General features: G+C 46.0%; 1 protein-coding gene across 2 annotated transcripts in view; it reads left to right on the top strand.

Moving 5' to 3' along the window:
* The window catches only part of Bend4 (BEN domain containing 4), a 31,035-nt gene extending 15,456 nt beyond the window's left edge, over positions 1-15,579 (top strand). Inside the window, exons 3-5 of one of the 2 annotated variants that reach the window (XM_041671307.1) lie at positions 3,399-3,487; positions 8,068-8,308; positions 10,028-15,579. In XM_041671307.1, coding sequence (XP_041527241.1) covers positions 3,399-3,487; positions 8,068-8,308; positions 10,028-10,245 — 548 coding nt within the window. In that variant the 3' untranslated portion in view covers positions 10,246-15,579. The remainder of the gene's footprint in view (positions 1-3,398; positions 3,488-8,067; positions 8,309-10,027) is intronic. The other variant, XM_041671308.1, reaches the window with a different exon arrangement.
* Positions 15,580-16,328: the final 749 nt, after the last annotated feature.

Genomic DNA, 16,328 nt, shown 5'->3' on the forward strand with positions numbered 1-16,328 from the left:
TAGCTGTGACTCTGACGGCCATGGCCATTTTCCCATTCTGAGCCTCGATCCCACCTTCTGTTTGCGGGGCATAGAGTTCTGTGACTACCTGTGTAGCTGAAGGTGATGATGTTGAATTCCTGGCCCTCCTGCCTGCTCCTCACAAGAGTTGAGATTACAGGCCAGGCACCACTGTGCTTGGCTTCCTTCCTTCCTGAACAGCTTTGGAGACTTTTCAACCCTCAGTGCCCACAGTACACCAAGTGTCCAACCTCACTAAACAGTTGTGACTTTTAGGCAACCAGACACTTTATCTGACCCCTGTTCTGCCTACCCCCAAAATATGCTGCCCTCTTGAGAAGCTTCTACGCATTCTTCAGTACGCAGTTGAAGCAAGACACTCCAGCACCAGAGAGCCTTCCTAACCTCCCAGCAGGCACACAGGCACGGAGCCTCTACTCCTGTTGTTCTCAAGCCTGTGTTTACCAAGAGTAGTCTCCTGATGTCCTGATAAGGTGAACAGGACGCTTTAGGGCAGGGACAAAGCCTGTCGTCTTAAAGTCGCGGTTCCTGTTGAAACAGGGCCTTGTCTTTATCAGAAGTCCAACCGGGCAACTGGAGGGGACTGATGCTGATCAGGTTTGAGGTATTTCTCTTCGGGAGCTTATTATATGTTACTGAAACAGATACAGTTAGGCTACTGAAGATTATTAAACAGATTGCTGGGATTGTCAGTAACAAAAGAATTCAACTTTCCTATAAAACTATTGAGTAATATTTTGAGAAGTTTGAAGTCTTTGACTAACAAAATAGATTAAACAGTGCTTGAGGAAAGGTCTGGGTGTGGTAGCATGGGGCTGTAAACCAGTCATTCAGGAAGCTGAGGCAAGAGGATGGCGAGCCCCAGGCCTACCTGGGCTACATGGCTAAATAATACCGGTATACTAAAATTATTAGCTGGAGACCCACTCAGCCTTAATATGGGAAAACCAAAACTGCGGCAGTTTCTTTAGAAAAGGCCCGTGTGGGAGTGGCTTACTCAGTATGGGCACTGAAGTAGCAGCCAAGTTATGATGCCTCTGAGGAGGTCATTGGACTGCTACTCCTAAAACGCTGGGGGCTCCCAGTAGGCTTTGCATCTGTTTCCCTTGCGGTGATTCAGTCGGTCCTCACAGGAACTGTGTAGTAGGTAATTATTGCAGTTTCACAGGCGTGAGCACAGGAGCTCAGAGGTAGCTTGCTCAGGATCTCATTGGCAATGTCGGCACATTTGAAACAGTAGTACCCAACAGTTACTGTAGAAGTGTAGTCTGCTTTGGTCTTCCACTGTGGTAAGGACCCTGAGTGGGTATTTGACTCTTTCCCCCATGTAGATGAAGCAGCCTTAGAAATTAGGGGTGGGGCAGGGGTCTCTTTCCTGTTAAGCCATCCTATTTCCACGTTTTTGGGTTATGTGACGAGCGTTGTAATCCCATGTAGAGGCAGGAACACTAGAAACGCCAGTGTTGGAATGGACACTAGGTACATCTTGGTTTTTTCCTCTGGTTTTATGAGACAGGATGCTGCTGTGTAGCTCAGCCTGGCCTTGTAAGCTTGTGAATTTGTAAAGGTATCCTCATTTTCCAAGTGCTGGCATTGAAGATGTGCACTGCTACACACAGTCCCTTTCTAGTCCTCGTTTATTTCCTCACTGAATCAGCTGACTGCCCAAGGGAACAAAGGAAACCTGCCCAGGGGGCCACAGTTTCTCCACTAATCAGAGTGGTTTGCTTAAATTCTTAATTGGCCCAAGGATGCAATTCCGTTTACATCCTCTGGGGGAGTAATTGGCTCCTTAGGACCCTGTTGATACCTCCGTAACTATGAGCTCCGACCTCTCTCTCCACTTTTCAGAGGCCTTAGGAACCCAAGGCAGCCCTGAATGCACAGAACCTTCCAGAGCACACTGGTTCCCATCTGCACGTGCTCTGTCCTCGTGTGGGAATTCTGGATCCGCTCTTCCTATGTGCTGTACACTGTCAGACTGAGAGTGGCTTTGCATAGTTTCCTGACTGTGGCTTGCTTTGTTCCTGGACTGGTCTGAGGGTGTAGCTGTGGGGCAGGATGCTTTAATTCAGGCTTTAGTTCACCAGCCTCCGAGGTCGAGATTGACTGATAAGGGCTTGGGTGGCTTGGTTTGGTTTAGAGGGGGTTGTTTTGTTTTACGGTTTTGGTTTTGGTTTGGTTTCCCACAGAAAACATTTCACTTGTTTCTGCAGTTTCTGTGTGTAAGTCTAGGCAAGTGTCCAAAAAGGTACTAGCCAAGACATCTGTTTTCAGGGAAGAGGTCTAGGGAACACCTGGAAGGTGGGGGGAGGGGACATCCAGAGTCCAGGAAATCTACAGGTGATTTCAAATATTTTAAACTTAAAAATGATTGTGTGTGTGTGTGTGTGTGTGTGTAGCACTCTGCGTATGCGCTGTGTGCATTCATGTGCCTGTAGAGGCCAGAAGAGGACAACTCACCCTGTACCACTTTCAATAAGAACGACAAAGTAATCAACAGGCATAAGTAGCATAATCCCACAGCTGAAATAAATCGCTGTTAATAACACTTAATTCTTTCCTACTCTTTCAATGTACATATCTTTAACATCATTAAAGTTAGAGTGAATTTTCTGTTTTATGAATTGCTTTGTAAGTATTTTGTGCTTAAATTTGGAATTCCTTAATCACAACGCACAAATATGGGTCAAAGGATGTTCATTCAAAATCCTACTTAGTGAGAAGTTCTCATGCTAATCAAGGGTTGAACTGTATGCACGTCACAGGACATGTCCATTCCTATCTCAACTTTGCTGCCTTTAAAAAACAATAGAAGACCCAGTATATAGCCCAGGCTAGGCTGCACCTCACCTCCTTATGCATCTGTCCCCAGAATTTGGGTTAAAGGTGTGTGACACCATGGCGGGCTCTTCTGCTCGTTCATCAGTTGGTACTGAATGCCAGAGGCACGCCCTCTGCACAGCGTGACAAAGTGGGAGTACCTGACATTTTCCCCTAATAATTAATTTTCTTAATAAGTTTTTTTTCGTGCGCTATGTGTTGATCATTTCTCCTCCCCCAACTCCTCCCAACTTTGTGTTCTCATTCTTTTTCCCCAAAAAGTAAGTAAGTAAATATCAGAACAAACAAGCAAAAGACCAGTAAGACAAAAACAAAATGAGATGGAAAATCCATTTAAAAAACATGGAATTCATTTTGTGTTGGTCCCTGCTCCTGACCATGGGACTGCCCTGGAGTGTGGTTGATATACCCCCTGACACTCACTCTATTGGAGAAAACTGATTTTTCCTTTCCTGGGTATAAATGGTTTCTCCTGGTGTTCGACCCCATGTTGAGAAGTAGCTAACATGTGCCCTCTCTGTTCCTCCGCACAGTGCCCTGCCAGACCGTCCTAGATTACCTAAAGACAGTGCTGCTGCACCACAACCAGCTCCTGCCGCAGCCCGCAGACCAGCCCACCGAGGTAGGAGTTGCCTCTGGGAAGAGGGGCATGCACATGGCATTTCCTCAGGTGAAGCCTGCTTCCAGTTTCCAGTCTCTATGGAGTGGATAGGCTGGTCAAGCACATTGCTGACTGGGGGAGTTTGTGGGTCTGTTGCTGTGGGCACATATTCTATGGATTTAATTTACAAAGGTTCATCCGCACCTTCAATTGCAAAGGCGAGTCTTCCCCATTCCTTTGGAGCAGAGAAGTGGGAAATGGAGATAACATCCATCATGCCTTCAGGTAGAGCCCTGCTCTCCTTGGGCCTGCTCTGGGGCGTCTGGCGTTCATTCCCTGGGGTTTCAACATTCTGTCCCAGACAGTGCACACAAGTTGTTTTCTTTCTTGGAGCCACAGTAGAAGCAGCCAGTCTCCTGACTCTATGGGTGTTTGAACACACACAGTTTTACAAATTTGCAAAGCTCAGACTTGATACTTGCTGCCGTTGAATTTTTTAGACTTTTTTGAGTCCCCTTTCTTCCTCATTCCTGGGCTTCCTTCCTCCCTTCTTCCATCACAGCAGGCTTCCAAAGCACCCTCTGCAGCCTTCCCATGCCAGGCCACCACACAGCTCGTAAACTCTCCTCATCCCCGTTAGCACCTTCGTGCCTCTGGGATTCTCAGATCATGCTTTCCAAATGATGACTCATTTTTAAATGATTAAACACGTCTAAGAACTGTTTGTACGATCTGCACTGTTTCCATTACCTTCCCACCCTATAACCTCGCTACCCTCACCATTTCCGAGTGATCTGCAGGAAACCCCACACCTCACCCACCCCCACCTCCTCGCCTTTCCTGGGTGTCTGGTCCAGGAGCCCTTTCCATGGTCTTTGTGTCAGCGCTGTCTTCTGGCCCCTGCGCTTCGTGCTCATGACTTTCATCCATTGTTCCTGGGTTCTTGCCTTCCATCTTGTTCTCTACTGTGTCAGTCAGTTTATGGTGCCTTCCTCCTCCACATGCTCGCCTCCCCCTTCCATGCCATTTGAAGGCTGAAAGGTCCCCAGCATCACTATTCACTGCTCGGGCTGTCTGGGGATGTCCATACCCTCTTCGCTCTGCACAGACTGCTCCAGTACCCAACCTGTCCTCGCACCCAGGCGGAGCGCCAGCCCTGGCACTGGGTTACTTCTTATTCCCAACCTTCCATGTTAATTTTCTCCTTTCTGGTTACTCTTGGTGCCTTTTAGCACTCTCTTTTCGCACAACAAAGTTGTCTTTCTAAATTCAAGATCAAGCCTATATTAAAATCCGTAATTGAAGACCATGTTTGTCTGAAACACACGTGAAACGTACTTTCTCTAGGAAATGTCTCTGATGCCCCTCCCTGCCTGTGGCTAACTGAAGTGTGGCTAACTGAAATAGAAGAGGGGGTGATGAGGACGGTTTCGCTGAGAAAGTACACGTGGGGTGCCCCAGCACCCACCTAGAAGTCCAGGTGTGCTTTGTGGCATGTGGCTCTAACCAGCCACACAGCAAAGGTGGGGACAGGCTTGCTAACCTGTCAGCATTGTCAGTCTGTGAGCTCCTGGTTCAGTGAGAGACCCTGTCTCAAAGATAGAAGTGGTACACATCTGTAAGGCTTTAATCCCAGCGCTCGGGAACCCCAGCATTGAACCCTGCCCTCCATGTTTCTAGGCATGAGTGCATTCATACCCCCCCCCAACAAATGAGTAAGGACAGAGGGAGGATTGCCTGTGTTCCCTTGGAAAGGGCTATTTAAACTTCATTGCCTGTCATTATCATTATTACTATACTGTTTTTATTGTCATTTCAGGCACCTGAGAATTTTCTCATTTTTATTATTTATCACATTTTATTCCTTTTAACTATGCTAAAGCAGGATTATAACTCTCATCCATAACCCACAAGGCATCCTGAGTTATGTTTGGGGCTATAAATTACTGGTTCTTGATGAAAATTACCTCCTAATGGTAATTCTGCATTTTATGAGACCCATGTTTTATGTTGATCTGCTGTGGTTTAGAATTGCACAGGACTCTTCTAAGATTTTCTCAAAGATGTGAAAAATACCTGTCTTGGATTGTCAGCTACCTAGTCACAGATACCCTCCTCCTGAAATAGACACAGTTTAGGGGCACAACTCAGTATTAAGGTGTTGTAATTAGGAGCGGCGGGGCTGCGTCCCCGGCACCCCGCCGCCCACACAGATAGCTTTACCCGAAATAATTACACGGAAACTGTATTCTTTTAAACACTGCTTGGCCCATTTCTATCTTGCCTCTTCTAGGCTAGCTCTCGCACCTGGACTAGCCCATTTCTAATAATCTGCTGTAGCCCACAAACTGGCTTACCAGGAATGATCTTAACCTGAGTCTGTCTGGAGTGGGAGAATCATGGCGACTCCTTGACTCCGCTTCTTTCTCCCTGCATTCTGTTCTGTTTACTCCACCCACCTATGTTTTAACCTATGAGGGCCAAAGCAGTTTCTTTATTGCTTAACCAATGAAATCAACAGATTGATATATGACACTCCCACATCATTAAGGGATGAACAGAAAATTCAGCCTTTCCCTATCCCACCCCACTTAAGAATTGTGATCCTTTGGAAAAGGCTACAATCTCAGTGAACCAACGCACTCCAACCCCAGGGAAACACGTATATAGGATGGTGATGATGTAGTAGTCTTGAGAAAATAAACAATTCAAGAAGTAGCTGTGCAGTTTTCTTCTAAGGTTGATGATGAATGTGTTCACGGGAACTGAACTGACCGTAAAGGGGGTGTTTTATTTTCGTGTATGTATGTGGACCATGTGTTTACATAGTTCCCTCAGGCCCTGGAACTGGAATTACAAATGGTTCTGAGCTACCATGTGAATTGAACCCAGCCTTCTGGAAGAGCGATCCGCATTCTTAACATCTGAGCCATCTCTCGAGTGCCAGCCCCTCCCTGTCCTTACCCCCACTATAATTGCACTACCTGGGGCAGTGCCTTGGACTGCTCATCAGTTGGTCAGTAAAGAGTGCAGCGGTTATTAAAGGACTTGAGCCAGGTTGGAGTCTGCCCACCTCAGGTTCCACCACTGTCTGGGTTGAAAGGTCATTCTGTGGAGATCCACTAAGCCCCTGTCCATGAGAAAGCAGTGAGGTATTTTCCCTCCTGCATCAGCCATGAAGCTCAGCACCCTTTCACTCAATAGGAATCTGTGTTTTACAGCCTGGCTAACCAGATTGCTGGCCTGGCTCCTCATTCCTTCCTCCATACACTGCCCCAGACTGTACTCTGACCACCTCCTACTTAAGGGCAGCTGAAAGAACCTGTGGACCCTGGACTCCTGATTTCTTATCACACACGTGCTCAAGGTCCCAGAGCCAAGGCTTTGTATGCTGCCACCTGTTGACCACCTACAGCCACTCCAGCAAGTTCAGGACATAGAACCCAGTGCATTTTAAAGCTAACCTGTCTGTAAATTCAGTGCACAGATCATAACCACAACTGCCTTCCTTAAAGGAAACCAAGTCCCAGCGTCCCCTTCAGGACGATGCTGAAGAAAGGAGTTTCTGTGTGTACTGTGAGTGGCTGTGTGCTGGTCCAGTGCAGTCCTCACGGCCCTGCTGGCTTTTATACCATACCTTCTCCACGCTTCACTAAGCAAGCAGGTTTGAAATCAAACCCTGGCAGACCCAAACAGTGCCAAATTTATAACCTGTAGTAAATTTTCAGAGTTGTAAAACTGAATGAGTCCCCCCCCCTTTTTTTTAATTCTGTACACCTTAATTACTGGGGAAGAAGTACATTAAAACTGAGATCATGGGTTAATTAATTTTTCCAGGACTGTAGAATTTTATGGACAGCCAGAACTAAAGTAATGGTTACATGGGTGCGAGTGACTAAACGCGGCTTGTAAATGCTACAGAAGTCCCCGTAATTAGTCCCACTGCAGCTGTTGAGCTTGGGAATTTTACAGCAGACATAAATTATGAAGTGAAAAGTAAGATTTTTGAGTTGACACATTGGTATTTGCAGAAGCTACAATTTGAGAAAAGCTGTTTTGCATTATTTTTTTTTTCTGGTCTCTCTTTTTAAACCCATTCTTTTCATGTTTTCACTGTTACACAATGACAGTCACGTGTTAGGTGCCTTAAACACAAGTAATGCCTATTAAAATAGACTGTCGGCAGCATTTCTCGAGAACCTAACTGGCAGCCGGAGGATGAAGGGACCTGTTTGATCCCACTCTTCAAAGTCGTTTTTGCATATTTAATAGATTGAAAGGGAAAGTTACGGGTTATATTTAAAGAGTGTTCCCTGTCATTGGATCTTGACACATTTTAACCTACCTGTTAAAATGCGAGTCATAAATAGCTCCTCTTTCAAAGGTGTTCATTATACCTCATTGGCTCTTGTTATAGAAAATGCAAATGTAATTTGAAAAGTGCCCGTTCTGAGTGTGAGCAATTACTTGTGCTCTTCAATGCCCGGTTCATTGTCAGTGTAGCCACTTGGTTTAAAAGCATGTTTGCCTTTGAAATGGAGATCATTTGGCTTCTGGCTGGCTGGCTCAGTAGGTAATGAGAAAATATTTTCCTTTTCCAGGGAAGCAAGCAGCTGTTGAACAACTATCCTGTCTACATAACGAGCAAACAGTGGGATGAGGCTGTAAATTCTTCCAAGAAAGACGGGCGGCGGCTCCTCCGATACCTCATCAGATTTGTTTTCACAACCGATGAGCTTAAGTACTCATGCGGCCTTGGGAAAAGGAAAAGGTCAGTTCAGTCAGGAGAGACAGGTCCTGAAAGACGCCCTCTGGATCCAGTTAAAGTCACATGCCTTCGAGGTACTGCATCCCTCCCCTCAGTGTCGCCATCCGTGATCCCATTTCACTGCATTGGCTGTGGCTCCCCACACAAGTGTTCAGCCGTTACTGTATTTTTATTTTTTTTCAATCTTTGCACCAAGACCTCCTAAGCTTCATGTGGCCCATCTACTTGGCATTGAAAAGCTCTGTGAACGATTCTTTGCTTTTGCCTCGTTTTCACATACTGGTAAAGGCATCGCATAGCACCTCATGTTTCACGCTTTCAGTTCAGATTTTCTTTGCTGCCAGAGAAGGCCGCATTCAGCAAAACTGGAGCGTAGGGAGATCCATACAGGGAGAGAGCATTGGTAAAAAGGGGGTCTTGCTTCCGTGGGCCTCATCTGACTTGTTTCTCTAGATGCAAAGCATATCAGAAATAGACGTTACCCATAAACCTTTTCAAGTTTTTTATTTTGTTTTGTTTTGTTTTGTTTTGTTTTGTTGAAAGGAAGGAAGGAAGGAAGGAAGGAAGGAAGGAAGGAAGAAAGCGCTTCCATGTTAACAATTCTGCTTAGGTGACACAGTTTTGTCAGTATTTTAGGTGATTGCTTTGGTCTCCACAGTTGCAGTCAGGCGAAGGTTGGGGAACTAGCAGTTGATGGAACAGGTTCCAGCACAGACAAGTAGAAACATGATAGGGCCACCAGAACACTGTCTGTCCTGGAACACAAAGCAAAAAGCACACCAGAAGACCCTTCATAGTCCAGTACTAATTTCATTGACCAGAAAGACATGTTGATTTAGTCTGGATAGGCATCCAAATTTTTCCTGTCTGGTGAGAAAGTCACAGTTTATTAGATGGTAGATAGACACACAGACATTCAGTTAGATAGACAGACAGACAGAGATACCTAGATGCTGCTTAGAAGGCTTTGGTGATTGAAAGCTTGTCTCTGTGCTCACCCCAGGATGCAGCCTTCTCTTAGATGTTGGCGCTCTGTAACTCCTGCTGCCAAAGTACACATGTCCTGTTGGGGAGCAGCTAGAGGTCTTTAGCTCACCCCACAGATTCTGTTCAGCACAAATTGAAGGGCTGGTGCATGCTTGGCTCTCAACCATCCTAGATGATTCTGATGCAAGTGCCCCCCATGCTTGGGGAAGCCGCTGCCAGTCATTAACCAGTGTCCATGCTGTAAAGCGATCCTGTGGACCAATCCAAAAAATCCAGAAACTTTGCATGACCAGCTGGTGGGAGTTTCTAAAATCTAACTTATTTAACGAATTGGTCATAATTTCTTTTATTCCCAACAACATCAAAGGTGGTAGGTAGAACTGCTCACCAAGAGGCAGTGTTGGGCTTGGACTTCTTATTTGTGGAGCCAAAGTAATAAAAACTGAACCAGCTGTGTCCCTTCTGGGGAAATGATTCTCAGTAGGTGAAAGGCTTGTGGAATAGCTTGAGGGTCTGATTCATCCCCAGGATCCAGATAGAAAGCTGGGCAGAGAGCAGTGGAGGAAGACATTCACCTTTGTTTTCAACAGCATATAGTCCCTAGAGGGTTCGGGTGGCCTCTGCTCTTGCCCTGGGAGCACTGGTGTGGGGTAGGTGGGTTGGAGTGAACGACACTGTCATGGCATCGCACTGGTCCCCTCCAAGTAACCTTTCTATAGTGCTCCTGGGAGAGGAGAGCCTTTGTGTCGTCATCCACCAAAAGACCAGCTGTTTCCGCTCTCTTACTGTTCTTTGTATTCCCGCAGAATTCATTAGGATGCACTGTACCTCCAACCCTGACTGGTGGATGCCCTCGGAGGAGCAGATAAACAAAGTGTTCAGCGATGCTGTGGGTCACGCCCGACAGGGCCGGGCAGTGGGAACTTTCCTGCACAACGGTGGCTCATTTTACGAAGGCATGGATCACCAGGCGTCCCAGGATGAGGTCTTCAACAAGAGTTCACAGGATGGATCTGGGGACTAGTGGACAGAATCTTCACCCTCCCAGTGGTGTTTTTGTGTTATGTTTTTTGTTTTGTTAAGAGCTCCAGTTGTGAATGTCCATTTCCTGTCACCCTAGAGTCCAAAGCATGTCCTTCTGTCAGACCCCTGCCCCACTGCCACAGTTCCCAAATAGAAATCCACTTTGGGGTTTTCTGGGATGTCTCTGGCACCTGCAGTAGATGTGGGGTGTATTATATCACCAAGGAAAAGGTACAGTTGACATAAGTCATTACTAACTAGACATTGAGGGTGTCTCCTGTCCCAAGTCTTCAGGTCAGTCTGGCCTCCTGAGCAGAGCTGGTCTCCTGGGAAGGTTCAGTTAGTGTTCCTGCACGTGGGGGAAGGAAAGACACAGACTTGTTTTAAGGGACTAGCAACAAGCATTTTCTTATTTAATTCAAGTTAAGTTTTTGTCTTTTGATTTTCCAAAGACTTGAATTCAGAGTTCTCAGCAAAGACGCAGGATAGGGGACACTGTAAGCGTTCATATATTAGAAGCCACAGAACGGAGGCCGTGTCTGTTCAGTTGAGGTCAGCTACTTCTCTGTTATCTTCTAGACAAAACTCACTGTGCCGACCAGAAAGACAGCCTGATTCTGTGGCTTACGAGTGCGAGATTTCCCTTACATCTTTAGGAACATCCAGAGATTCAGAACCGTTTTCCAATGCCTCATTTCCTAAGTTCCTTGATGCACATCTTCCATAGCCTTAAGTCAGCACAGTGCCAGTAGTGGGTTCAGTGAGAATTCCCACCAGCTAGCTGTTGAGTAAGAGCAAGCCCAGGCTGTGACTGATAGCATCCGCTGCTGACCAGGGGTCAGGCATTGCAGACAGACATGCAGCTTCAAGGCCGTTCTGACAACTGTGCGGTGGCTTGGTGGTGAGTTCTCTGAAATTGGAGGACCTTTCTGGACTGAGTGGCAGTTTAGAATGTATGAAACTTCTCTTTCCCGTCGTCATGGATGAACACGCCTCATCCAGCCGTGCCTCTGCTTTCCTCGCTAGTCCTCTGCAGCCTGAGCTCTCAGTTAACTGTTGTGCTTGCCTGGCTCATCTGTGGGATCCATGTGAGAGTAGCGGTGCCCTGGGAGCCACTTCCCAGCAGAGGGTACAGAGGTGCTGTAATTGTGTCTGATAAGGATTGAACTGTGGACATGAGAGACTCACTTTACCAGACGAGTCAAGATGACTGTGTTCTTTGTGGAACCAAGAGCTAAATGGGCAGCCTTTGTTGAAGATCGTGAATGTCATCTATGAACACAGTGAAGAGCTTTGAAATTGGGATAGAAATTCAGACTATCCATTTAGGAAAGGGGCTCTTGGGGAGGCCAGTTTTGTCAAAAATCACAATATGTTCACAATATATTCAATATTTAGTGTCAGAGTTTGAACAAACCAGCTGAGCAGTTTAGAAGCAAAAGAAATTGAGTAAATGAACTGTCATTTACAATAGGGGAGAGCGGTGCCTTTTCCATCCAAGAGAAGGTGTATTTCTTAATGTGTGATCAAAGGTCTGGGCACTCTGTCCTCGGAAATGTCCGATGCCATAAAACCTTGTGGGGAGCTTGCCATCACCTCCTCTGCCTTCCCATCTTCCCTTTGTGCTGGGCTCCAGGACCTGCAGTCCTCAGCCCCTGTGTGATTGCTGTTTTCTTTAGCTTAGATCACTGCCTGAATCGAGCCGGCAGCTGCTTAGACCTGACTCGGTGCTCTGCTGGCCCTTTGCTCTAGTGTGTGTCCATTTAAGGCTGCTACTGCTCGGTAGTAAAGCTGCTCTTCAGGTCATGGTGGTTTCCTTTGTGGTCACCCAAGTGTTAAATCAGCTGCAAAAGGTGCCATCTCTGGCAGGGATTCAGAGCTCACCATTCATCCGGCTGCCCCCATTTCCCCACAAGCCTTTGATTTTATGTTTGGAGGTCTGAGAATGTTGCCCGTCAGCTTGGTTTGATTTTCCACATCATTCTGGCAGTCAGACACATTGCTCCCCAACACAAAACTTCGTCCTCTGTCAACTTGTAGAATTACCCTGAATCATTTAGCGTTGGTTTGAAGTAGACTTGAGTTAAAAACGGCTCAGATGCAGCTGTGCCGCCGTGTCATTGTGAGAACAATGTGGTCGCCAGGCTGGCGTGACTAACTGTGATGTTTTTGTCAGTGATTAGGTAGGTCTGGTGTCCCAGCTATCAAGCTCTGTGGTTAATAGTGAACGTTGTCCTGGTGTATTTTTCTTTTTCCAAATTAAAATGCCTGCTTCTCACAGTGATTAGCTCCTCAGGCACAGATCTTGCCAAGAGGAGGATGACCCTGGAATGACCCATCAGGGGAGCGCTGTTCTATGAGCATTTGATAAGGTCGCATTTCTCACTGGCCCTTTTGTGGGTGCAGTGTTCAGTCTGTCATGGTATCTAGAAAACTGAAACATTTCAAATTGGAGCTTCTTTTGCTTGAAAACGTTTCTGCCCTTAATCTTGTTCCTCGTCCGTCCCAGCATTTGGGGGACTTTCACTGTGTGTTAAAAGGCTTCCCTGAAAAGGTCGCAAAGGGCACAGGAGTGCGAGAGTGCCGTCATCTCTTGGTCAGGTGTGGAGGGATGCATGTCACCACTGTAGTCGGTGGGTGGTTCAGGTGTCGTCCCTGACCTTCATCAGTGACCAGCACTGCGAGGAGAGGCCTTCATCAGGAGGACAAGGAGACATGTGATTACAGTTGTATTTGACACAGCTACTCTCCATGGCATCAGGTTATGGTCACTGATAGCAATAGGATTTTATTATTTTCAGTCCAGTAGTGATTCTTGAAATAGTAGATGTTTACACAAAATCTAAACAATAACTCAAACTTAGGAATCTGCAGGTCTGTGATTTCTCCATACCCCTGCCATTTAATGGCTTGTGCCTCACTTCTGCAGCTGAGAAGTAGATGGGGCTCCATGGGGAGATGTGCACCATGTCCAGAACACGGGCACTCATTGCCCTCATATGGGCTCTGTGTTTCGGTTTGGTTTTTTTGTTGTTTTAAGGTTTTTCTTTGTTGTTGGTTTTTGTTTTGTTTTGTTTTGCGGTGCAGGGAGTTGAATATTATTCAGTATAAACTCTAGGCTAACCCTGACACCCCTGACTACCTCCTTAGTTTCTGTATAGACCGGTTATCGGTTTTGGTTGAAAGGTCATTTTTTGTTGACTTAGAAGATTTTAAATGTCTGGTTTCTTCGGTCAGTGCTGTACCTGTCACAGCACAGGTCTGTGTTCGTCTGGGACAGCATTCACATGCGGATCTGGAGAAATGTGATAGAAAATGGTTTTGCACATACGGTGTGAGGCTTGCTGGTGTGTGTTTAATGTGGCGACACTTGCCAGCGCTGCTTGGCAAACACGTCAAGAGGGATGCTTGAGTCACAACTCTGATGCAAATGTGTTGAAACAGCAGTGTGTGTCGGTGTGGTATATTTTTGTAAACATGGTGGTGGCTTCTTTCAGTCATATAAGTACTGGATAAGAATAACATTGAAACACTGGAGGAAGATGTCACTTAGCTGTTCACAAAGCTGTGGCGTGTGTGTGTGTGTGTATGTGTGTATCTGTCTCTACAGGAGAGGGACGAATTGACATCAGCAATGTGGAGGACAAAAATAGTACCCATCACCACTTACTTTTTTAAAAGTAAAGTTTAAAGCTTTAGCTGATGCATTTACGCATTAGAGGCCGCTTGTACTCTCCATAGTATATTGAACCTTGGGAAATACTGAGAACTGGAATTCTCGCATTTGATGACTGACTTTGTCAGTCTTGACTGTTGAAGGCAGTAAATCACCAAAAACTTGGCTTCTGAGCTTCCATAACTGGCTGTGAGGTCTGTGCTCTCATTGGATCACAGTTTCCGAAACTGCAGTAAAAGTACATCTGCTAGCGAGACCCATTTGAAAACCTGGGTCACTCTGAACAGTGGCACCCATCCAGGCAGCCCGTGTTCCTTGCCATGCTGCAAAACAGTTTGGTCCCGCCGGAGATCACTCCCGTAGCAATAGTTAACTCCCGCTACCTGAGCGTAACTCTCGATTCCCTGTGTGCTAGTTGCTTCGATAAGCACTTTAATGCACCCTTCACAGCTGCCCTAAGCGGTCACTGCCCAGGGTGCTCACTGGAGGTCACTTTGAGCTCAGTAAGCAGAATGACCCCTTCTGTTTGCCCCAGTCAGGCATGGTTCTCGAAGTCAGCCAACGCTTCAGAGTGAACATTTTTGTTTTATCTGATGCTGTCGAGGGAAAGCTGCCGTTTATATCACTAAATCTGCTTTGGAGGTGTGCAGGTGCTTAGATAACAGGTATGTGACACTCGGGCCTCCAGGAGTTCTCAGGGGGCTGGCATGAGTCATGGCCTGCTTGACAACCTGTGAAGGAGACCAGAAACTCAAGGAAATGGATACGTCGAAGTCTAGTTCCCTTCTACTGTGTTCCAGGTCCCTGTGCAAAGATGCAGGGGCTTCAAAGAAAACTTGTTTTGTTTTAAGACTAGATCCTCTTGGGGAACACATGGTGACAGCAGTGGGTATTGGCCAGTGTTCCCATCTCTGTGTGGCTGGTTTTGCAGCCTCCTGGTGACAGAGTTTGGTGAAACAGGAGGTTCAGCTGACACCGTCACCGTGCGGGCTGTAGAGGAGGTTGTGTAAAGAATATAGTGACCTGTTGATTTTGCCCCTGTAGTTTTAGCTTTAACATCTTTTGAGAGCATGCCAAAGCCACAAGGGGCCCGGCTTGTGCCTCTTGGGAGCAAACGCTGCTGGAGGGAGGCAGGGAACTTGGTCACTGTCCAGCCTGACCCTGCCCAGGCTAAGCCTCGCCTTCATGTCTCTCCTCTGCAGAATGGCGTGTTGCAGCTAATGCTGGGGCCAGTTGCCTTTATTCTATTTTCTATGATGAATACTTGTGGAGAAACTGTGACAAATCCATTGATCCTAATATTTTTATTGTTGGAGTCTTGTGGCTTCTCTGAATAATTTCTATTTGATTGTACTGTGTGGAATTCATACACACTAGGGATATGTTAATAAAGCTAAAATTCATAGTATAATATAGAATAGCAAAAAATTTTGTGAACAATTTATATAGAAGAATAAGTTGTTTTTTAAGTGTTAGGCCATTTCTTTTAGGAACTTAAAATGTTATAAGAGTTTTTTAAACATTCAATATTTTTAATTATAAAAGACATTTGTTACTAGAGCTAATTATTTCAGGTGTTCTAATTGGAATATTGATTTTCTTACCTCATATACCTCTAGAATGCCACATGTTCTGTTGGGGATAAAATTGCACAATAAATGTCAAGTTATCTGTTAGATGTTTCAGCTTGCCTTATTTTTTCTTTGTGCCTGTGTGTATGGTGGGTATGCATGTGTCTGCATCCTCATGTGTGGGGTGTACATGTGTGTGCACATTGTATGCATTGTGGAATCCCAAGGTTTATCTCAAGCATCTTCCGCTGTGTCTCTGCTGTATTATTTTTGAGGTAAGGCTTTACAGTCAATCCCAGAGCACATCGATAAGGCTAGTCATACTAGCCAGCTTGCTGTGGGCATCCCCTGCCCCTGCCTTCCAGACCTGGAATTACAGGCAAGCCACCACCCACACAGTATTTATGTTGAGGTCTAGGGCTCTACACTCAGATCCTTTTGCTTGCAATACAGGTGTTTCAGCCACTGAGCCCTCTCCCCAGCCCCTGGCTGGCTGTATTGCCTCCTTTGCCAATTCATTATTACTGGTTTTTTGTTTGTTTTTCTTTTCAGCGTTTCTTTTTTCTTGTCTAGAGTCCTTTCCTCCCAAAGCTAAGGCTTTTCTGCTTGTCTCTAAATGCAAAGAAATCTTCACTGCTCAACACCCAAATAAAAGCCAACAGGATGGCTTGGTGGGTAAAGGTTACTGCTGCCAAGCCTAAAAACAGCCAGAGTCTGATCCTCCAGATCTCCATGAAGGAGGGAGAGAGCCAACTCCTACATGGTATCCTCTGACCTCCGTGCATACCATAGCATATGTATATCCACACACATTGAATAAGTGGAATTTTAAAAAAC

Source organism: Microtus oregoni, unplaced genomic scaffold, assembly GCF_018167655.1.
Source record: "Microtus oregoni isolate MIOR12 unplaced genomic scaffold, Mior012 000021F_ref0000039, whole genome shotgun sequence".
Lineage (NCBI taxonomy): Eukaryota > Metazoa > Chordata > Mammalia > Rodentia > Cricetidae > Microtus > Microtus oregoni.